The sequence below is a fragment of the Palaemon carinicauda genome, chromosome 31 (assembly GCF_036898095.1).
Source record: "Palaemon carinicauda isolate YSFRI2023 chromosome 31, ASM3689809v2, whole genome shotgun sequence".
NCBI lineage: Eukaryota > Metazoa > Arthropoda > Malacostraca > Decapoda > Palaemonidae > Palaemon > Palaemon carinicauda.
The window spans coordinates 78435261-78459775 of record NC_090755.1 but is presented as its reverse complement, the minus strand read 5'-3'; the positions used below and the strand labels follow the sequence as shown (position 1 = coordinate 78459775).

Below are 24515 nucleotides of genomic sequence, written 5' to 3'. Positions count from 1 at the left end.
TACATCCTATTAAATGTGTCTTTGTAACAATACAGATGAAGCCTTTAGATAATATAACGTATTTTTTCCCAGAGTCAAATATCTTTATTCTAGTTTTCTGTCGAGTAAGCTTAGCTTATGTATCATTGCTATCAAATCACTAAATGACGTTGATTGTGCAGCTAAATTACCTTTTCTTTCATATTAAAACGAGTAAGCTTAGCTTATGTATCATTGCTATCAAATCACTAAATGACGTTGATTGTGCAGCTAAATTACCTTTTCTTTCATATTAAAACGAGTAAGCTTAGCTTATGTATCATTGCTATCAAATCACTAAATGACGTTGATTGTGCAGCTAAATTACCTAGCCCCGTGCAATTTTGAAAAAAAAAAAAATAATTCAATTGGAAGTACTGTTCGAAATTTTTAGTGAATATAATTATAGTTTAAAAATAAAGAAAATCTAATAAGCAATTAAGAAAGTCTGCCCAAAAACACAGCAAAAATCCATCTTCTCTGGCCGGCTTGATGAATGAAGGCACTTCACAGAAAACAGGTTATAATTACAGGGTAGACTCTTCAATTCTTCCTCCGGATGCAAAGACGTTCAGCTCCATGAGGTAAGCTATTTACGGAGAAAAGGATATTTTTCTATAGGAAAATACTTTTTTTAGTATAAATTATTGTCTCGTCCTTAACTTTAATAAAAACTCAATTCAATTACCCTATGTATTAATATGGGGAAACTTCTCACTATACTTTATATGTATATAATCAGCACCATACTGAGAGAACCATTTGCTGATTTTATTTTGGTCAAGGACTCTGCGTAAAACAAGTAGGGCTTAATATCCTTCAATAGTTCATTCCCATAGAAATTAGGAAAGCCGTGGAAGACGGTAAAGGGGGGGGGGGGGGGGTGTGACTACAATTAAAAAGCCCTGAGATAATTTCACCTGATTTTATTCCTTGGATTTTGTGTGCAGTAGCCACCCACGGGGATAATTGCCATTACTTACATATTATTTAGTACCAAAGTTCAAAGAAATTTCTTTTCTTAATATGAAAAAACATCCCCAAGTATAATGTTCGAAAGGGCCCGCTACTGGGGGCTGGTCTCCATTTATTAATGAGCGCCTCCTGCCTAATGTGAATAAATATTGCGAGTGTAATTGTAAAGGTGAAGCATAGGATATGAACAAATATAAAATTGCATTTCTATTATTATTAATAATAATAATAATAATAATAATAATAATAATAATAATAATAATAATAATAATAATAATAAATATTTCAAATCCATTATAACATATACTTCAGTAACTACTGTATATTACCAAAGCTTTTTAATTCAATTTAAACGAGCTATTCCATTAGCAAAATTATTTCACGACATAGTTAGAGGCTGCAACCCAGTCACGACCACGCCGTTAGTTCAAACTTTTCTTATTTCCTTTGTTTTTCATATATATCTTTGGGACTCTGACTACATTTCTTACTTATTGGTTTTGATCTGTCCTCATTCAACCATAGTGTGTGTGTGTGTGTGTGTGTGTGTGTGTGTGTGTGTGTGTGTGTGTGTGTGTGTGTGTGTGTGTGATATATATATATATATATATATATATATATATATATATATATATATATATATATATATATATATATATATATATATATATATATATATATATATATATATTATACTGTATGTATATATATATATATATAATTATATATATATTATATATATATATATATATATATATATATATATATATATATATATATATATATATATATATATATATATATGTATGTATGTATATGTATATACAGTATATATACCAAGGGTGGATCTATAAAAAAACACGATGGTAGTCACAGCCACGTTCCACATTCATACATTGACCACTGACCTCTGAATGAACATCTTGGGCAGAAAAGTATCCCAGTCATAATGAAGATTTGGTCCAGCGTATAAAGCTCAACAGTGGTGCATTCAACCCTCCAAGCAGACCACTACTCTCTCCACCCTTCCTTCGCTCAAGCTCACCTTACATATCAAAGCCGTTCCTCTCCAGTATCTCCTCCACTCCGACCTTACAGCGATTTAAACATATACTCTTCCATTTATACATCATTAATAAAGACAGCTCATGAATGGCAGATGCAACCGTCAATATCAGTGCCCCAGGTTCAAGGGTAATGCCCTAGAGCTTGACCACACACATATAATATATATATATATATATATATATATATATATATATATATATATATATATATATATATATATAATGATTAGTGCTTGAGCTTACTCTCCACCCAAGCTAGGACCAGGGAGAGCAAGACAATTGCTTCTAATAAATCAGCAGAGACCCCTATAGGCTCCCCCAAAACCCCAACCTCCTTAGCTCAAAAGGATTGTGAGGTTGCAGACACTAAAGAAACTATCGAGCTTCAGCAGGACTAGAACCCCAGTACGGCAGATCGCTGGGCAGGGACGTTTCTAACGGGCTACCACAAGTCCTAACAGGTGATAAAACGAGCAGCTAATAGTTTCAACCATTCTCAATTCCCTCTGAGTAAAGCATGGGTCCCTTTATATGTTTTCCTGATAAGTTTATCCTCCAAGTGGGTGAAGGCCTTGCATTTGCATTATGAAATAGAAGATAGGAGAGGTTGGACAGAACTATGGTGGATAAGTAAAGGTAGGCTGACACTTGCACGACTTTTGGCCACGATTTTGTCGTGGCAAGTCGTGCCATTTTGGGGCACGAACTGGGAGGCTCTCGCACTGTTCACGACTAGTTCACACATAGTTCACGATAAGTCCACAAATAGTTCATGAGTGCCCATCAGTGTCCACATTGACACAAACTGGCACAACGAGTTCTCGCATAGTTTGCACATTGTTTACGCACTTCCCGCATTGGCACGACGAGTATGCACAATTCAGACAGTGTCATGCCGACTTGGGCATGCCATATAAAAAGGGGGCCTCCCCAACCCCTGGTCACTTTTGGATTGGCTGTGGAAGAGACAACATGCTTAATGCCAGAGACACAATCATTGCAGAGAAGAGAAGATGCATGGCACGCACTGGCACACATCCTCCTGCATCGTCCCGACGAGGTTACGACGAGTTCACGAACAGTTTGCGCATAGTTCATGACCCAGCCGCTAAATTTTGTCGTGACCAAAATTTCGAACATTTCAAAATTCTCGTCCCGACATGGCCCGCAGTCACGACGGATTTACGCACACTTCACGCCAGTTTACAATGCCTGCCACAGAATTGTGCAAATGTCAGACTAGCTAGGATAAAAAATACGTGCAGCAATGGGATCATAAGATAGCCTTCTGTGGAGCAATCCTATGAACTACCAGTCAATAACACCCCACACTGACAAATATATGTTTCTAACACACAAGGATAACAATTATATCTTTTCTTAACACACCAGGATAACAGGTATATCTTTATCTAAAACAACAGAATAACATGTACAGTATATCTTTTTCTAACAGAACAGACTAACATCTATACCTTTTTCCAACACCAGGCTCACATATATATATTTTCTCACACCAGGCTAATATGAGGAATTTCTTAACACAGAGCTAACAAGTTTATTTTTTCCTAACACACCAGGCTAACATGTATCTTTTTCTAACACACCAGGATAACAGGTATATCTTTTTCTAACATACCAGGATAACAGGTATATCTTTTTCAAACTACCAGGATAACAGGTATATCTTTTCCTAACACACCAGGATAACATGTACAGAAGTCTAACATACATATCTTTTCTAACACATCAGACTGACATGTCTTTCTTTTCCTAACACACCAGACTAGCATGTATATCTTTTTCCAAGACACCAGGCAAACATGTATATCTTTTTTCTAACATACCTGGCTAACATGTATATCTTATCTAAAACACCTAGTCTAATATGTACACCTTTTTCTAACAATAACGCACCAGGGTAACATGTATATCTTTTCTATCATACTACGCTAACATTTATCCTTTTCTAAAAGACCCAGATAACGGGTATTTCATTTTTTAACACACCAGGCTAACATCTACAGTATAACGCTTTCCAACACCAGGCTAATATGTAAAGCTTTACAGCTTTTCTAACACACCAGGATGACACTTATCTTTTTCTAACACCAGGATAACGTGAACAGTATATCTTTTTCTAACACAACAGGATATGCACAGTATATCTTTTTCTAACACAACAGGATAATATGTACAGTATATATTTTTTAACACAACGGGATAATATGTACAGTATATATTTTTCTAACACCACAGGCTAACATTTATAGATTTTTCTAATACACCAGGATAACATTTATCTTTTTTTAACACACCATAATTACATCATCTTTTTCTAACACACCATGATTACATCATCTTTTTCTAACACGCCTGGATAACATGTATATCTTTTCCTAACACACCATGCTAACGTGTATATCTTTCCTAATACACCACATTAATATTTCCTAATACACCACATTAATATTTCCTAATACACCACATTAATATGTACATCTTTTCCTTATCCTTATGTATATATTTTTCTTACACATCACACTAACATGTATACCTTTTTCTAACGCACCGCACTAACATGTATATCTTTCTAATACACCACACTAACATGCATGTCTCTTTCTAACACACCAGGCTAACATGTATATCTTTTTCTAACACACCACACTAACATGTATATCTTTTTCTAAAACACCAGGCTAACATGTGTATCTTTTTTCTAAAACACCAGGCTAACATGTGCATTATTTTCTAACACCAGGATAACATGTATATATTCTTCTAACACACCATAATCACATGTACCTTTTCTAACACCATAGTGTAAAATGTATCTCATTCTAACACCCAAAAGTATCAGCATTACCTTTTCCTTGCACCTGAAACTAACATGTATGTCTTTTACTAACACACCGAATTAACATCCTTATTCTAACACCAGAAATTAATATGTATCTTTTTTTCTAACACCCCGAAGACATGCTTATTTCTTCTAACACCCCAGAATATTTTTTGTTAAACCAACCCAGAATAAATCTCTTATCTTTACTATCACCCCAGAATAAATTTCTTATTTTTCTAGCATCCCAGATTAACATCCTTATCTTTTCCTAACACCCAAGACTAACATCCAAATCTTTAGCTAAAATAACAAGACTAACATGCATCTCTTTTTCTAACACCAAATATCTTTTTCTAACACCAAATATCTTTTTCTAACATCCAAATCTTTCGCTAAAATTATCGGACTAACACGCATCAATTTTTCTAACAACAAATATCTTTCCCTAACACCCAGGACTAACTTCCAAATCTTTTGCTAAAATTACAAGACTAACACGCATCTCTTTTTTAACACCAAGATCTAATATATATCTTTTTTCTAAAACCCAAGATTAACACCCTTATCTTTTTCTAACACCAAGAAGAATATGTATCTTTTTTTTAAAACCCAAGATTATTATCCCTATCTTTTTCTAACACCCAAGACTACCGTGTACATTTTTAACACCCAAGATTACCCTGTTCATTTTTAACACCCAAGACTACCGTGTATCTTTTCCTAACACCCATGACTACCATCATTACCTTTTCCTAACACCCAAGACTACCATCATTACCTTTTCCTAACACCCAAGACTACCATCATTACCTTTTCCTAACACCCAAGACTACCATCATTACCTTTTTCTAACACCCAAGACTACCATCATTACCTTTTCCTAACACCCAAGACTACCATCATTACCTTTTTCTAACACCCAAGACTACCATCATTACCTTTTCCTAACACCCAAGACTACCATCATTACCTTTTTCTAACACCCAAGACTACCATCATTACCTTTTTCTAACACCCAAGACTACCATCATTACCTTTTTCTAACACCCAAGACTACCATCATTACCTTTTCCTAACACCCAAGACTACCATCATTACCTTTTTCTAACACCCAAGACTACCATCATTACCTTTTCCTAACACCCAAGACTACCATCATTACCTTTTTCTAACACCCAAGACTACCATCATTACCTTTTTCTAACACCCAAGACTACCATCATTACCTTTTTCTAACACCCAAGACTGCCATCATTACCTTTTTCTAACACCCAAGACTACCATCATTACCTTTTCCTAACACCCAAGACTGCCATCATTACCTTTTTCTAACACCCAAGACTACCATCATTACCTTTTTCTAACACCCAAGACTGCCATCATTACCTTTTCCTAACACCCAAGACTGCCATCATTACCTTTTCCTAACACCCAAGACTGCCATCATTACCTTTTTCTAACACCCATGACTGCCATCATTACCTTTTCCTAACACCCAAGACTGCCATCATTACCTTTTTCTAACACCCATGACTACCATCATTACCTTTTCCTAACACCCAAGACTACCATCATTACCTTTTCCTAACACCCAAGACTACCATCATTACCTTTTCCTAACACCCAAGACTACCATCATTACCTTTTCCTAACACCCAAGACTACCATCATTACCTTTTCCTAACACCCAAGACTGCCATCATTACCTTTTCCTAACACCCAAGACTGCCATCATTACCTTTTCCTAACACCCAAGACTGCCATCATTACCTTTTCCTAACACCCAAGACTGCCATCATTACCTTTTCCTAACACCCAAGACTGCCATCATTACCTTTTTCTAACACCCATGACTACCATCATTACCTTTTCCTAACACCCAAGACTACCATCATTACCTTTTCCTAACACCCAAGACTACCATCATTACCTTTTCCTAACACCCAAGACTACCATCATTACCTTTTCCTAACACCCAAGACTACCATCATTACCTTTTCCTAACACCCAAGACTACCATCATTACCTTTTCCTAACACCCAAGACTACCATCATTACCTTTTCCTAACACCCAAGACTACCATCATTACCTTTTCCTAACACCCAAGACTACCATCATTACCTTTTCCTAACACCCAAGACTACCATCATTACCTTTTCCTAACACCCAAGACTACCATCATTACCTTTTCCTAACACCCAAGACTACCATCATTACCTTTTCCTAACACCCAAGACTACCATCATTACCTTTTCCTAACACCCAAGACTACCATCATTACCTTTTCCTAACACCCAAGACTGCCATCATTACCTTTTCCTAACACCCAAGACTACCATCATTACCTTTTCCTAACACCCAAGACTGCCATCATTACCTTTTCCTAACACCCAAGACTACCATCATTACCTTTTCCTAACACCCAAGACTGCCATCATTACCTTTTTCTAACACCCATGACTACCATCATTACCTTTTCCTAACACCCAAGACTACCATCATTACCTTTTCCTAACACCCAAGACTACCATCATTACCTTTTCCTAACACCCAAGACTACCATCATTACCTTTTCCTAACACCCAAGACTACCATCATTACCTTTTCCTAACACCCAAGACTACCATCATTACCTTTTCCTAACACCCAAGACTGCCATCATTACCTTTTTCTAACACCCATGACTACCATCATTACCTTTTCCTAACACCCAAGACTACCATCATTACCTTTTCCTAACACCCAAGACTACCATCATTACCTTTTCCTAACACCCAAGACTACCATCATTACCTTTTCCTAACACCCAAGACTACCATCATTACCTTTTTCTAACACCCAAGACTACCATCATTACCTTTTTCTAACACCCGAGATTAACTTCCTTTTCTCTTTCTACTAATACAGACTACCATCCTTATTTCTTTCTTACACACTAGACACATGCATCTCTTTTACTAACACCCAAGACTTATACATATATTTTTATAACATTAAAGAGTAACATAAATCTTTTTCCAAGACCCAAAACTAACATCCTTACCTTTTTCTACAATTCAAAAGTAACAAGTACCTTTCTAACACACAAGAAAAGCATGTACGTTTTCATAACACCTAAGACTATCATGAATATTTTTGTCGCCCAAGACTAACGTGTACCTTTTCTAACACATAAGAAAAGCATGTACGTTTTCATAACACCTAAGACTATCATGGATATTTTTGTCACCCAAGACTAACGTGTACCTTTTCTAACACCCGAGACAAATATGTATCTTTATAACACCCTAAGACTAACATCCATCTTTTTCAGAGGAGGTCACTGAGTTCTGGAGATGTCTCTGAAGGTGTATTAAGAACTTATGAAGCCGTTCAAGTTTTTTCTCTCATGAAGCCATTCAATTTGATACAAAATTAGTTTAGAATATTCCTATTTCTTGTCAGTGAAATGTTTCAACACGTGACACTGTTTACGATTGGTTTTACTGCTTGAAGAAAATGCATGGCCAAATAGCAACTGAGTATTTGTTTCTTTCAAGGCCCGACACATTCTTCATCTGCATATGTTTGCTAGTCATACAAACACGAGTTAATTAACAAGTAGTTCATCCTCTACGACGTAGGCAACATGTATTACAACGTTTGGAGAATAAATTACATCCACATGAGCTCAAATTAGTAACATATTGCATCTCATACATTGACAACTACATTATCTGCAATCAGAGTATAAACAAATACTAAACGAATCATAATCTGCCACAAATCATTCTTCAAGACTCACTTGCCTATGCAAGAGAAAATATATACTGTATATAGTGAAAATTGGACTTAATTTATGAGTGGAAACTGCACCATATCGTCAATTGCAGGCCTAGGGAAGCTTTTCTGCACCGTCAATTGCAGGCCTAGGGAAGCTTTTCAGCACCGTCAATTGCAGGCCTAGGGAAGCTTTTCAGCACCGTCAATTGCAGGCCTAGGGAAGCTTTTCAGCACCGTCAATTGCAGGCCTAGGGAAGCTTTTTAGCACCGTCAATTGCAGGCCTAGGGAAGCTTTTCAGCACCGTCAATTGCAGGCCTAGGGAAGCTTTTCAGCACCGTCAATTGCAGGCCTAGGGAAGCTTTTCAGCACCGTCAATTGCAGGCCTAGGGAAGCTTTTCAGCACCGTCAATTGCAGGCCTAGGGAAGCTTTTCAGCACCGTCAATTGCAGGCCTAGGGAAGCTTTTCAGCACCGTCAATTGCAGGCCTAGGGAAGCTTTTCAGCACCGTCAATTGCAGGCCTAGGAAAGCTTTTCAGCACCAAGTTGAAACCGGGGTTTGGGGAGCCTAATAGGCACATCACTGCCTGGCAATCTGTATGCCGGGAGTTCGAGGGATGGTAATGCTCAATAGTTTCTAGTAATGTCTGCTACCTTCCCATCATTGTGGTAAAATAAATGTGGTTTGGGGGAGCTAATAGATCTAACTGACGAGTCATTAGCTGCCATTGTCTGGACCTAGCTTGGAGAGAGCGCTTGGGAGCTTATCTTATGTAGCTAGATTCAGCCTCTAGGACACTGTCCTGTCCTGTTCCGTGCTTCTGCCATTCATGAGCGACCTTTAAAATTATAAACAGCAAGAAAGGAATAATGGAAGGCCCAAAGGTGGTTGCTTCAAGGGAATGACATGATGCTGCAAACCACCTCTCGACCCATAGAAGAACCAGGAAAGACCAGGCAATGGCTCTTGATGACTCACATGGTAGACTACTGGAAACTGACAAGGGAGGCAGCCTATTTGAAGTTCTTTCCTTCAGGGGAAATGACAAGAGGCTTGAAACTCTAATATGCAAAGACAGGAAACTCGCGATACGACCTTAAAGGAAATGAGTCACAATAGGGAAAACAAGAGCCAATGCAGTGAACTGACTTCATCTGAATTCTTAATCTAGATTTCATTCATCAAACAAATACCGATTGACACCATTTATTCAGTTTGAGTTTCTATCTATCTATCTATCTATCTCTCTCTCTCTCTCTCTCTCTCTCTCTCTCTCTCTCTCTCTCTCTCTCTCTCTCTCTCTCTCTCTCTCTCCCAGCGGACGTAGTAGGCAGTACCAAGGTAAAAGAGTACAAGAATAAGTTAGACATGATCATAAAAGCTCTCCAAATGTTTAAAAGTTAATCGCTCTACCCAAGAGTAAATGGAGTCTCCGCGGATGGACTAAAAAGTCTTCTAAGACATCCAAAATCCTTGTAACTCATTGTAACTCTCTCCTTCTCTCTAAATTTTGTAGTTTGATATACTCTATATTTGTAGCATGTTTAATCATCACTATCATCTCCTCCGCCTATCGACGCAAAAGGTTAGATCTCCAGTCGTCTCTCTCTTCTGCTTTTAAATCAATATTTCTTCATTCATCATCTACTTCACACTTCATAGTCCTCAGTCATGTAGACCTGGGTCTTCCAACTTTTCAAGTGTCTTGTGGGGCCCAGTTAAACGTTTAGCATATTTAATAATGATTTTTTTGAAATATCTAATAATGGAATATCCCTTAACAGAAAACAACAACAACAACAGCTCCAGTGTCTGGCAAAATCAACCTCACTAGTAATAATAGCAACGACGGAATTCCCAGCCCATATAACCATCCATAACAACCACCAAATGAAACGGTTATAACAATCAATGTTTCCCTTCGTTAAAACAAGACTTTTCGATCTCCCAGCATCCAAGAAACAGTAAGTCCAACTTACGTGTTGTGATTGCTTGTCCTCAACTGATGGATGAAAGCAGTCAGGTAACGTAGGAGGCACAAGTTGTGGATGGGCAAACGACGGTGCAAAAGGCGCCTCAGTTTGGGCACCACGGCCACGCACAGGCCGACGCCGCTCCTCGTCTCTCCTTCAGGTTCTCCGACGCTAGATAGACCCACAGAGCCCCCGTCTGAGCAGACGTCACTCCGACGGTCCTCGTTGTTCTCGCCGATGCCGCTCTCTGCAATTGGGATAAAATGAGGCGGTTAAAGGCACACGTCTCCTAACTCGCAATTAAGGATTTTGAGAGCCATTGTACTCTTTCCATGTACAGCATAATTAATTTGTGTACTCTTTACCATAGAGAGCATAATTCACTTTAGTAATCATTACCATATGGAGCATAATTAACTTTTGTCCTCATTACCATATGGAGCATAATTAACTTTTGTCCTCATTACCAGACAGAGCATAATTAACTTTTGTAATCGAACATAATTAAGTTTAGAACTCTTTACTATATACAGCATAATTAACTAGTGTACTTATTACTATATGGAGCATAATTAATTTTTGCACCAATAACCATATAGAGCATAATTAACTTTTGTACTCATTACCAAATAGAGCATAATTAACTTTTGTAATCATTACCATATGGAGCATAATCAACTTTTGTCCTCATTACCAGACAGAGCATAATTAACTTTTGTCCTCATTACCAGACAGAGCATAATTAACTTTTGTCCTCATTACCAGACAGAGCATAATTAACTTTTGTCCTCATTACCAGACAGAGCATAATTAACTTTAGCTCTCATTACCAAATAGAGCATAATCAACTTTTGTACCGTGTACTCATTATCATATAGAGCATAATTAACTTTTGTACTCATTACCATATAGAGAATGATTAACTTCAGTACTCATTACCATACAGAGCATAACTAACTTTATTACTGATTACCATATAGAGCATAATTAACTTTTGTATTCAATCCTATATAGAGCATAATTAACTTTTGTATTCATTACCATATAGAGCATAATTAACTTCTAGTACTCATTACCATATAGAGCATAATTAACTTCTAGTACTCATTACCATATAGAGCATAATTAACTTCTAGTACTCATTACCATATAGAGCATAATTAACTTTCGATGAATATCAAAATCTTTGCAGAAGATTAAAATATTCATCAAAATAGTTCAGTAACTTCTCTCTCTCTCTCTCTCTCTCTTCTCTCTTCTCTCTCTCTCTCTCTCTCTCTCTCTCTCTCTCTCTCTCTCTTACTTTGGAGATTCCTCCTACATAGCAGTGGGATCGAGACTGGTTCCTTGTAAAGCAAGAGCTCTCTAAATAAGAATAATTTTAGAATTGAATTGAATATAGGATTTAGGCACTAAGCCAAGCACTGGGGCATCAGAGGCCATTCAGCGCTATATAACGAAAATCATTCAATCATATCTGTACACTCACACCATTTAGTATCATTTTAACCTTTAATACAAGTCGTAACACTTTCATACAATAAAATCTAGATGTGAAATAAATAGGGATTAAAAGGGTAAAATAAATAAAAAAATTAATAAAATCAATTATAGCTCGTAATATAACCCAATACTGTACTTCGTATAAATTTTCTCAAGTTCAGGGTATTACAGTTTTCCCCCAGTAGGCCTATATCTCTTAAAGGTTTGTCCTGGAGTAAATGTGTCCTCCTCTGAAGATTAAAAACAGGACAATCGACTAAAATATGTTTAACATCCATTGTCACTTGACAGGTATTACAAGAATAATTTTAGAGAGGAAAACTTCGAATAAAGAAAGTTTGTGAATCCCTATTAGTGCCATCCACTGGAACCAAAACAGTGGATAACCATAATTCAAAAGGAAAAACTTAAACATAAATGAATAAAACGAGGCTTGAATCCCGGCAAGTGCTGTGGTCATCCATGAGTTAAAAATTTACATATACTGACCCGCTAAATATATATATATATATATATATATATATATATATATATATATATATATATATATATATATATATATATATATGCATGCATATATACATATATAAATATATATATATATATATATATATATATATATATATATATATATATATAAATAAATAAATATATATATATATATATATATATATATATATATATATAATATATATATATATATATAAATATATATATATATATATATATATATATATATATATATATATATATATATATATATATACATATGTGTATATAGCAGTCATTACGCAGTTTTATATATATATATATATATATATATATATATATATATATATATATATATATATATATATATATATATATGTGTGTGTGTGTGTGTGTGTGTGTGTGTGTGTGTGTGAATACATGTATATGCATATACAGTATATTCAGTAATTATGCACATATCATCATCATCATCAGCCATTACTAGCCCACTGCAGAACAAAGGCCTCAAACATGGACATCTACGTGCGTATGTTTATGCTATTTCTGTGCGAGTCCACGCCAACAAATTTTCCTAGTTAGTCAATCCACAGTCTTCTTTTCCTCAAACCCGGCCCCCCTTCTTTTACAATTTCTAGGGACCCATTTTGTTAATCTTAATGTCTATCTATTATATGTCATTCTTATCGTATGTCCTGCCAACGCCCATTTCTTTTCTTACTTGTAGTTAGAATATCCTCTGCTTTAGTTTACTCTCGTATCCATGTTGCTCTCTTTTTGTCTCTTAGTATTATTTCCATTATCATTCTATCCATAGAGCTTTCAGTTGTAACTAGCTAATGTTCTAAGCCTTATATACATATATACATAGTTTATATTACGGTATAATTGAAATGTGCACATTTATTCATATATACACAAAGTATCATCTATATACAGCATATATATATATATATATATATATATATATATATATATATATATATATATATATATATATATATATATATATAAAATGTGTGTGTGTATATGAGAGAGAGAGAGAGAGAGAGAGAGAGAGAGAGAGAGAGAGAGAGAGAGAGAGAGAGAGAGAGACTCGAGAAAACGGGGGTAGTCCGTCAAGTGTGAATAAAGTTAAACGGCACAAATCTCCATCACTACCTCCTCTACAGGGGCAGCATAGGGCGTACCCGAAAACCATGTTTACCTGCAGCTAGAAGCAACAGTCTGGGGGCCACGTCTGAAGGCAGAAGGGCCTGAGGCAACTCGTCCAGGAACAGGCGAAGGAGGCCAGTGGCCACAGCGGAGTCGGAACCTACAAAAGGAATGCTTGGTTTAACGGCAATGTTACAAATTCTATTTTGTTTATGGAATTAGGACAATATGGGCCAAAGGCCGGGGAGTCCTTCAGTGTTCTAATTTCAAGGAGATAAATATTTTGCCTTTTCTGCTTACATAAAAGTGTTTTGCAGTCACGTGCAAAAATGAGGAAGACTTAAACTAATCCACTTACATTGCACTGTCTTTCAACAGAATAAAACTAATAAAATGAAAAATATCATAAAAGCAAACTTATCTAAAGTATTTTCAATTTCTGCTTCAAAATCCGCTTAACTTTTTGGGCAAATTAGGCAAAAATCGTCACAGATTTCAAAGTTTCTGGTAGATCAATCTATCAATCATGGATCGCTCGAGTCCAAAATCCCTCCTTACCTGGTGGTGCTTCCTGGGGCTCCGGTGCTAAGCCCGAGGCACCTCGCTCCAGCAGAAGTCGAGTTCTTACTTCTTCGTCACACCAGTCCTCGCTCACAAGGGTGTCGTAATCAACACCTGGAAAATAAATTCATGAATGCAAGAGCAAAAGGATAAGAGGGGAAAGGATAAGAGGGGAAAGGATATGAGGGGAAAGGATACGAGAGGAAAGGATAAGAGGGGAAAGGGTAAGAGGGGAAAGGATACGAGAGGAAAGGATACGAGAGGAAAGGATAAGAGGGGAAAGGGTAAGAGGGGAAAGGATACGAGAGGAAAGGATACGAGAGGAAAGGATAAGAGGGGAAAGGATACGAGAGGAAAGGATACGAGAGGAAAGGATACGAGGGGAAAGGATACGAGGGGAAAGGATAAGAAATGATAGGATAAGGGAAAATGATAAGAGGGAAAATGATAGGGTAAGGGATAATGATAGGATAAGGGAAAATAAGAGGGAAGGGATATGAGGGAAAAGGATATGAGGGAAAAGGATAAGAGGGGAAAGGATAAGAGGGGAAAGGATAAGAGGGGAAAGGATAAGAGAGGAAAGGATAAGAGGGGAAAGGATACGAGAGGAAAGGATACGAGAGGAAAGGATAAGAGCGGAAGGATACGAGAGGAAAGGATACGAGAGGAAAGGATACGAGGGGAAAGGATACGAGAGGAAAGGATACGAGGGGAAAGGATACGAGGGGAAAGGATAAGAGAAAATGATAAGAGGGAAAATGATAGGGTGAGGGAAAATGATAAGAGGGAAAAGGATATGAGGGAAAAGGATATGAGGGAAAAGGATATGAGGGAAAAGGATAAGAGGGAAATGGATTACGGGAAAAGGATAACGGGGAAAGGATAAGAGGGGAAAGGAAAAGAAACCCAAGGATAAGAGGGGAAAGGAAAAGAAACCCAAGGATAAGAGGAGGAAAGGATGAGACACGAAAGTATAAGAAACCTATGAATAACCGAAAAAAGGATAAGACGTCAAAGTATAAAAGACAAAGGGTAAGGGGTCATAGGATGAGAGGCCAAAGTATAAGACAGTAACAGATACGAGGGCAAAGGATACCAGACCAAAAGATAACAATCATTGGTGTTGTTAACTGTTATATTATAAAACATTCTCGTATTCCTTTGCTTAGAATTTGCATAAAAAAAAAAAAAAAAAATTTTAATATTTTAACATCTCTCAAACTAAATCAACCATTGAAGAACTCATGTCATTACACCCGCAAAATAAGTAATATCTGGATTACTCTTTGCCTTATACCTTTCATCTACCTGCCCAGTTTACCTTTTAATTTTAAGGTTAAATTCTTTCATCGACGTTTATTAGTTTAAAATGCAATTAGAGATGAAATAATAATAATAATAATAATAATAATAATAATAATAATAATAATAATAATAATAATAATATCAGTCATTGTTATTATCATCATTATTATTGTTGTGGTTACATTAGCCATTATGATAATTTTCAATTATTATAATAATAATAATAATAATAATAATAGCAATGACAATAAATAATAATAATGAAAATTAAAACAACCGAAGAATAAGAACAACAACAAGAAATACTCACCATGTGTAAGCAAAAAGCAGCAGAGCAGATGTACCAAAGTGGGCACTCCATGACCGTTGGAGTCCTCGCCATGGGCGGCCATGACCTCTTCCAAAGGGCGTCCCAGGACCCCCTGCACCCCGACGCCCGCGTTCTTCATGTCTGTCAGAAGCGAATGAACGGCGTGGGCGGGGGTGTGAAGTGGGTCGGGAGGCAGGGCGTGGTGTTTGCATCTCGCGGGTGTGCGGGTGGCTGGACGCGCGCCCATAGACACGGCTAGAAATCGGCGTACGCGGGCCAGGGTGCTCTCGGCCTCCTCCTGGAAGGCGAAAGGGGTCAAAGGATTTTGAACGGATTGTTACATTATTTTGAAAAAAAAAAAATTTTAGTTTAAAAAAAAAAATACTATATTAGGGAACAAGAATTTTTAATATTCATAATAAATATTGATATAAACGTATATAATAATGGACACAGACCCCCAATATATATATATATATATATATATATATATATATATATATATATATATATATATATATATATATATATACATAAACATATATACATAAACATACATACATATACATACATATATATACACATATATATACACACATACATACATATATATACAGTATATATATATATATATATATATATATATATATATATATATATATATATATATATATATATATATATATATATATATATATATATATATATATATATATAGTGTGAGCGAGTGTTGGATACACTTTCCTGTAAATCTCAATATTTGTAAATACGGTTAGCATAAACGATCAAGTAACCTAAGCAACAGTACTTTATTTGGGCAGACGGTTGACCAGGATTGAAAAAAATAAAATGTTACGAAAAAAATGGAAATATGAAAATATAAGAAACTTCCTTATGATTGGTTGAAAATATTCAAATTATAACCAATAATTCAACTATTAGAAGAAATCTCATCTTTACTGAAACTGAACCACTACGATGATCCCCCAACCGAAATAAACAAAGGTAACATTTCAAATGACTCAATCAATAACTTAATAACAAACAAGCGCAGTAAAAGACACAATCTGTATAGCAAATTAAAGAAACAAAGTCCACCAAAGGCACGACTTTCTGTTTGGAGTTCACGCAGCAGCAGCTCTAGGCCAAGTTTCTGAGCATTGATTTTTGGGCCGCGGTTCACCCTCGAGACACTCTTTCACTGGATCAAATACCCGTGAAGAATTGTAATTCTGGGACTTTAAGTTCCTATGAATAATAATAAGAAGAAGAAGAAGAAGAAGAAGAAGAAGAAGAAGAAGAAGAAGAAGAAGAAGAAGAAGAAGAAGGAATTTCCTTGTGAGAAGATTTACAAGACGTTCAATGATTACTATGAATAATAAGAAGAAGAAGAAGAAGAAGAAGAAGAAGAAGAAGAAGAAGAAGAAGAAGAAGAAGAAGAAGAAGAAGGAATTTCCTTGTGTGAAGATTTACAAGACGTTCAATGATTACTATGAATAATAATAATAATAATAATAATAATAATAATAATAAGAAGAAGAAGAAGAAGAAGAAGAAAGAGAAGAAGAAGAAGAAGAAGAAGGAATTTCCTTGTGTGAAGATTTACAAGACGTTCAATGATTACTATGAATAATAATAATAATAATAATAATAAGAAGAAGAAGAAGAAGAAGAAGAAGAAGGAATTTCCTTGTGTGAAGATTTACAAGACGTTCAATGATTACTATGAATAATAATAATAATAATAATAATAATAATAATAATAAGAAGAAGAAGAAGAAGAAGAAGAAGAAAGAGAAGAAGAAGAAGAAGAAGAAGGAATTTCCTTGTGTGAAGATTTACAAGACGTTCAATGATTACTATGAATAATAATAATAATAATAATAATAATAATAATAATAATAATAATAATAAGAAGAAGAAGAAGAAGAAGAAGAAGGAATTTCCTTGTGAGAAGATTTACAAGACGTTCAATGATTACTATGAATAATAATAATAATAATAATAATAATAATAATAATAATAATAATAATAATAATAATAATAATAAGAAGAAGAAGAAGAAGAAGAAGAAGAAGAAGAAGAAGAAGGAATTTCCTTGTGAGAAGATTTACAAGACGTTCAATGATTACTATGAATAATAATAATAATAATAATAATAATAATAATAATAATAATAATAAGAAGAAGAAGAAGAAGAAGAAGAAGAAAGAGAAGAAGAAGAAGAAGAAGAAGGAATTTCCTTGTGTGAAGATTTACAAGACGTTCAATGATTACTATGAATAATAATAATAATAATAATAATAATAAGAAGAAGAAGAAGAAGAAGAAGAAGAAGGAATTTCCTTGGGTGAAGATTTACAAGACGTTTAATGATTACTATGAATAATAATAAGAAGAAGAAGAAGAAGAAGAAGAAGAAGAAGAAGAAGAATAATAAGAAGAAGAAGAATAAGAAGAAGAAGAAGGAATTTCCTTGTGTGAAGATTTACAAGACGTTCAATGATTAATAATCAATGTTCCAGGGTGAATGAATGTATGGAAATGAGGGCCTATAACCAAGCGCTGGGCCCGGGGAGGACAACGTCCGACGTGTAGATCGATAGTAAAATTGAAGACTAAACCACGTGCGCAGTAATACCTACAGTGCTTGACATAAGGTGCAATGATAGTAACACCCTAATTTAAAGGAGTCAGGTGGGTGAACTAGATTATCACGATTCATAAGACACCCGTTTAGGTGATGGAATTCTTGACATTCTTAAAGATAATTGGAACTCAGGAATAAAGACAAATAAAGGCATTTTATAATAGCTTCAGTATACTGTAGAGGGTATTCCAAACCCTCCTAAAAAAATAAATAAATAAATAAAAACTTGGTGAACAGGGGTCCGACGACTATCGTAAACATTTAGTCAACCGCTGTTGTTGTAGGAGGGTTGGCAAGCCTGGCTGTGGCTAGGTCGTAGGGTCCAAACCACCAATTGATTCATAACTCAGGTCACAGAATACTATTTCACTGTCTTTTGTTCCTTTGTGTCATAATGATTTGCGCATATTGATCACCGATATTTTTTTTTATACCTTGTGTAACCTTGCCAAGAGGTTTTAAAACCACCGAAAAACTTTTAAGGAACCCGGTGGTTATATTAACAATGAAACGTTCAGGAGGTTGAAATGTTTGACCCATTATTAACTCAAGTTAATCACTAATAAGAGGACATTAGTTTCAACAAATTCCAGTCAGCAATTTAAGGAATACTTAAATCGCACTTGCATTCCCAAACCCCCCCCCCCCCCACACACACACCCATTATAATTCTCTATCGGAACAATTTCAAACAAATTTCCTACAGAAAATCAAAGACTTGAGCGCGATAATATCCAAGACCCGTATTTCTGAGAATTTTCAAGTCCGAGGCAACATCTACAGAGTTGTCGGAGGCAACATCTATTAGAGTTGTCGGAGGCAACATCTACAGAGTTGTCGGAGGCAACATCTATTAGAGTTGTGGGAGGCAACATCTACAGAGTTGTCGGAGGCAACATCTATTAGAGTTGTGGGAGGCAACATCTATTAGAGTTGTCGGAGGCAACATCTATTAGAGTTGTGGGAGGCAACATCTATTAGAGTTGTCGGAGGCAACATCTATTAGAGTTGTCGGAGGCAACATCTATTAGAGTTGTCGGAGGCAACATCTATTAGAGTTGTCGGAGGCAACATCTATAGAGTTGTCGGAGGCAACATCTATTAAGAGTTGTGGGAGGCAACATCTACAGAGTTGTCGGAGGCAACATCTACAGAGTTGTCGGAGGCAACATCTATTAGAGTTGTCGGAGGCAACATCTATTAGAGTTGTCGGAGGCAACATCTATTAGAGTTGTCGGAGGCAACATCTATTAAGAGTTGTCGGAGGCAACATCTAGAGAGTTGTCGGAGGCAACATCTATTAGAGTTGTCGGAGGCAACATCTACAGAGTTGTCGGAGGCAACATCTACAGAGTTGTCGGAGGCAACATCTATTAGAGTTGTCGGAGGCAACATCTATTAGAGTTGTCGGAGGCAACATCTATTAGAGTTGTCGGAGGCAACATCTATTAAGAGTTGTCGGAGGCAACATCTAGAGAGTTGTCGGAGGCAACATCTATTAGAGTTGTCGGAGGCAACATCTATAGAGTTATCGGATGTGGATCTATACAGCAACGTGTCCTCTCTCTCTCTATCTCTCTCTCTCTCTCTCTCTCTCTCTCTCTCTCTCTCTCTCTCATAACATCCCCATTCCAATACATAAAACGGGAAGGAAATGAGGCGTCGAATGGTTAAAATGAAAACCTACTATGCAAATCAATAGAATAACAACTAGAAACGCACTCTGAGAGTGCAGACCTGCGCCACGGCAGCTTACTTCTCGAAACCAGCTTATCTTTCCAAGAATCAATATAGATTGTAGACGTATATGAAATCTATGTAACAACCATGTGCGAACTTGGGGTTAAGGTTATGGTTAATTCGGTCGACATTTTGCTCGACCTTGACCTTGACCTTTATTATTATTATTATTATTATCCAAGCTACAACCCTAATTGGAAAAGCAAGATGCTATAAGCCCAGGGGCTCCAATAGGGAAAAGTAGCCCAGTGAGGAAAGGAAATAAGGAAATAAATAAATGAAGAGAACAAAATAACAATAAATCATTCTAAAATAAGAAACAATGTCAAAACAGAAATGTCATATAATAAACTATCAACATCAAAAACAAATATGTCATAAATAAACTATAAAAAGACTATGTCCGCCTGGTCAACAAAAAAGCATTTGCTCCAACTTTGAACTTTTGAAGTTCTACTGATTCAACCACCCGATTAGGAAGATCATTCCACAACTTGGTCACAGCTGGAATAAAACTTCTAGAGTACTGCGTAGTATTGAGCCTCGTGATGGAGAAGGCCTGACTATTAGGACTTGTTCAATTGAATCACTTCCACATCTTACCAAAACAATTAATACTTGAAAGTTTAACTACTCTAGGAGTAAAATTATGATCAGGAAGTTGTTCACAAATAGACAAACGGACAAACAGACAAACGGGCGAAAACATAACCTCGTCCCAACTTCGTTGGCGGAGATAGTTAGAACGGTTCCATTACAAAGGAGTAACGCCACAGAAGGATTAACTAATTATTATTATTATTATTACTATCCAAGCTACAACCCTAATTGGAAAAGCAAGATGCTATAAGCCCAGGGGCTCCAACAGGGAAAAATAGCCCAGTGAGGAAAGGAAATAAGGAAATAAATAACTGAAGAGAACAAATTAACAGTAAATCATTCTAAAAAAAGTAACAACGTCATAACAGATATGTCATATATAAACTATAAAAAGACATGTCCGACTGGTCAACAAAAAAGCATTTGCTCCAACTTTGAACTTTTGAAGTTCTACTGATTCAACAACCCGATTAGGAAGATCATTCCACAACTTGGTCACAGCTGGAATAAAACTTCTAGAGTACTGCGTAGTATTGAGTCTTATGAAGAACTATCTGAATTAATCAAGATAAAAACAAATCGATAAGTAAAGAGATATTCAAGAGTAAGAAACTACGACTCACAAATGAAACGTTACAGAAATTGTTAGGAGTTCATTCTATGAACTTTTAAGACGTCCTTGTGTATTCTGGAGGCGTCTTAGACTAAGAGTGAGAATGAGTTCATGGAGCACAATAAACAGTAGACATTTTCGTTTACAAGTTACATTACTTGACACAGAGATTGGGCTTTACGTAACAACAATGTTCTACAAAAAACACACACACAAAAATACACACACACATATATATATATATATATATATATATATATATATATATATATATATATATATATATATATATATATATATATATATATATATGTATATATATACACACATATATATATATATATATATATATATATATATATATATATATATATATATATATATATACAGTATATATACATATACAGTATATATACATATACAGTATATATATATACAGTATATATATATATATATATATATATATATATATATATATATATATATATACAGTATATATACATATACAGTATATATATATACAGTATATATATATATATATATATATATATATATATATATATATATATATATATATATATTTATAATGTATGTGTATACGAATTAAAATCTCAAATCATGTTTACCCTTGCAACCGTTGGTAAACATCGAGAGAGAGAGAGAGAGAGAGAGAGAGAGAGAGAGAGAGAGAGAGAGAGAGAGAGAGAGAGAGAGAGAGAGATTCAAAATGAAACTAAAGTCCCCTAAAACTTGAATTTAGATGCCACCACACAAGAAAAAGAAAAGCAGAAACACACCTAAAACAAACTCAATTATATGACCAGTGATGACTGGCCTTCTAGAGAGAAATACACAATTACAGTAAAATCCCAGCTTTTCTGAAGTCTTGTGCTACGCGTAAGATATCAGATATCAATTCCAAGAGTCTGTTTTATTACCAAAGAATGGAAGACATCTGCTGAGAAAATACAGTGCAATAATTTATCTAAATAAGTGTTCAAGTCGAAGGTAAAATGAAAAATATACGTAATCAAAACTTTAAGCTGCATAGTAAGAGGAAATTTAATAGATTGAATTTGGTAGAGAGTCGAAATGACACAGCATAGAGTAAGCTTTGCCTAAAATCCTTACATCCTCAAAGTTACGGGGCAGAGAACTAAGCCAGGCAAAAGACAAAGGTTTAAAGGCCACTTATGAATGGCAGAGGCAAGGTACAGTGACAATCCCCTAAAAACTCCCCATATATTCATTCATATGGTCAGCAACTAAGCAAACAAGCCAGAGCAAGGAAAGGCCAGTCAATGACTGCTATTAACTCAGCAGGTAGACCTATAGGCTCCCCCAAAACCCCATTCCTTAGCGTACAAGCACGGTGAGTATGTAGACATTACGAGAAAATTAGTTTGAGCGGGACCCTATATCCTGTCCAGCAGAACGTTAGGCAGGGACGTTTCCAATAAGCCACCATAAAGCATACGTGGAAAATTAAAGCTATATTGTCATCACAAAACCTTGAGAGAGAGTTGGATTTAAAACCTTACTGCCAAAAAAAAAAAAAAAAAAAAAAAAAAAATCCCACTAAGGAAGAATTTGAGTTTCCTTTAAATAAATGTACACATAAAATTTTTTCTGATCTTTATTAACTTAATTATAAAAAATAAGGTAATACAGTACTTCATTAGCCCCCTTGATTTGTCGTTGATCTGTTGACACGGCCAAATGAAAAGGTTTTAACATTATCTTCGATTGAGTAGAATCCCAATTAACTAGAAACATATCATAGATTGCAGGTAATTGATAAACATCCAAGAATATGTTTACTTATAAATTGATAAAATAAGTAAAAAGGTTTCCTCATAAGGAAAGGTGCTTTTAAAAAAGTTTGCTTAAAGTACGTGCAAGACAAGACAAATTTACACCGTGATTGATGTTTGAGGCTGTGACCAAGTGTAAGTTATTGCAGTTTTATAGTGTTAGTAGACGTCTGAATGTGACCAAGTGTAAGTTATTGCAGTTTTATAGTGTTAGTAGACGTCTGAATGTTAGTAGACGTCTGAATGTGACCTAGTATAAGTTATTGCAGTTTTATAGTGTTAGTAGACGTCTGAATGTGACCTAGTGTAAGTTATTGCAGTTTCATAGTGTTAGTAGACGTCTGAATGTGACCTAGTGTAAGTTATTGCAGTTTCATAGTGTTAGTAGACGTCTGAATGTGTCCTAGTGTAAGTTATTGCAGTTTCATAGTGTTAGTAGACCTCTGAATGTGACCTAGTGTAAGTTATTGCAGTTTTATAGTGTTAGTAGACGTGTGTCCTAGAGTAAGTTATTGCAGTTTTATAGTGTTAGTAGACAGTCTGAATGTGACCTAGTGTAAGTTATTGCCGTTTCATAGTGTTAGTAGACAGTCTGAATGTGACCTAGTGTAAGTTAATGCCGTTTCATAGTGTTAGTAGACAGTCTGAATGTGACCTAGTGTAAGTTATTGCAGTTTTATAGTGTTAGTAGACGTCTGAATGTGACCTAGTGTTAGGTTACTACAGTTATACACTTTTAAATTTCTAAAGATATGACTCACTGTACTTAACTACACTTTTACAATCTTGGAAGACGCCTGAAGATGTAACCCAGTGTTAAGTTATTAGAGTTTTTTATTGTTAGAAGATAACTGAAGATGTAACCCAGTGTTAAGTTATTAGAGTTTTTTATTGTTAGAAGATAACTGAAGATGTAACCCAGTGTTAAGTTATTAGAGTTTTTTATTGTTAGAAGATAACTGAAGATGTAACCCAGTCTTAAGTTAATTCAGTTTTACACTGTTAAAAGACGTTTGAATATGTTGCCCAATGTTAAGTTCCTCCTATTTTAAAGTGTTAAGAGGATAACTGAAGATTTAACAGTGTGTTGCTATGTCAAAACACCATGGCGGACGGTCCCCTTAAGTTGCTGCAG

At 35.6% G+C, this 24515-nt stretch overlaps 1 protein-coding gene across 1 annotated transcript in view; it reads right to left on the bottom strand.

The window, feature by feature from the left end:
- Positions 1-24515, bottom strand: part of LOC137624801 (uncharacterized) — a 125612-nt gene that overhangs the window by 5522 nt on the left and 95575 nt on the right. Inside the window, exons 5-8 of the mRNA XM_068355754.1 lie at positions 15964-16261; positions 14346-14462; positions 13840-13947; positions 10647-10887 (exon numbers count right to left, since the gene is read on the bottom strand). Coding sequence (XP_068211855.1) covers positions 10647-10887; positions 13840-13947; positions 14346-14462; positions 15964-16261 — 764 coding nt within the window. The remainder of the gene's footprint in view (positions 1-10646; positions 10888-13839; positions 13948-14345; positions 14463-15963; positions 16262-24515) is intronic.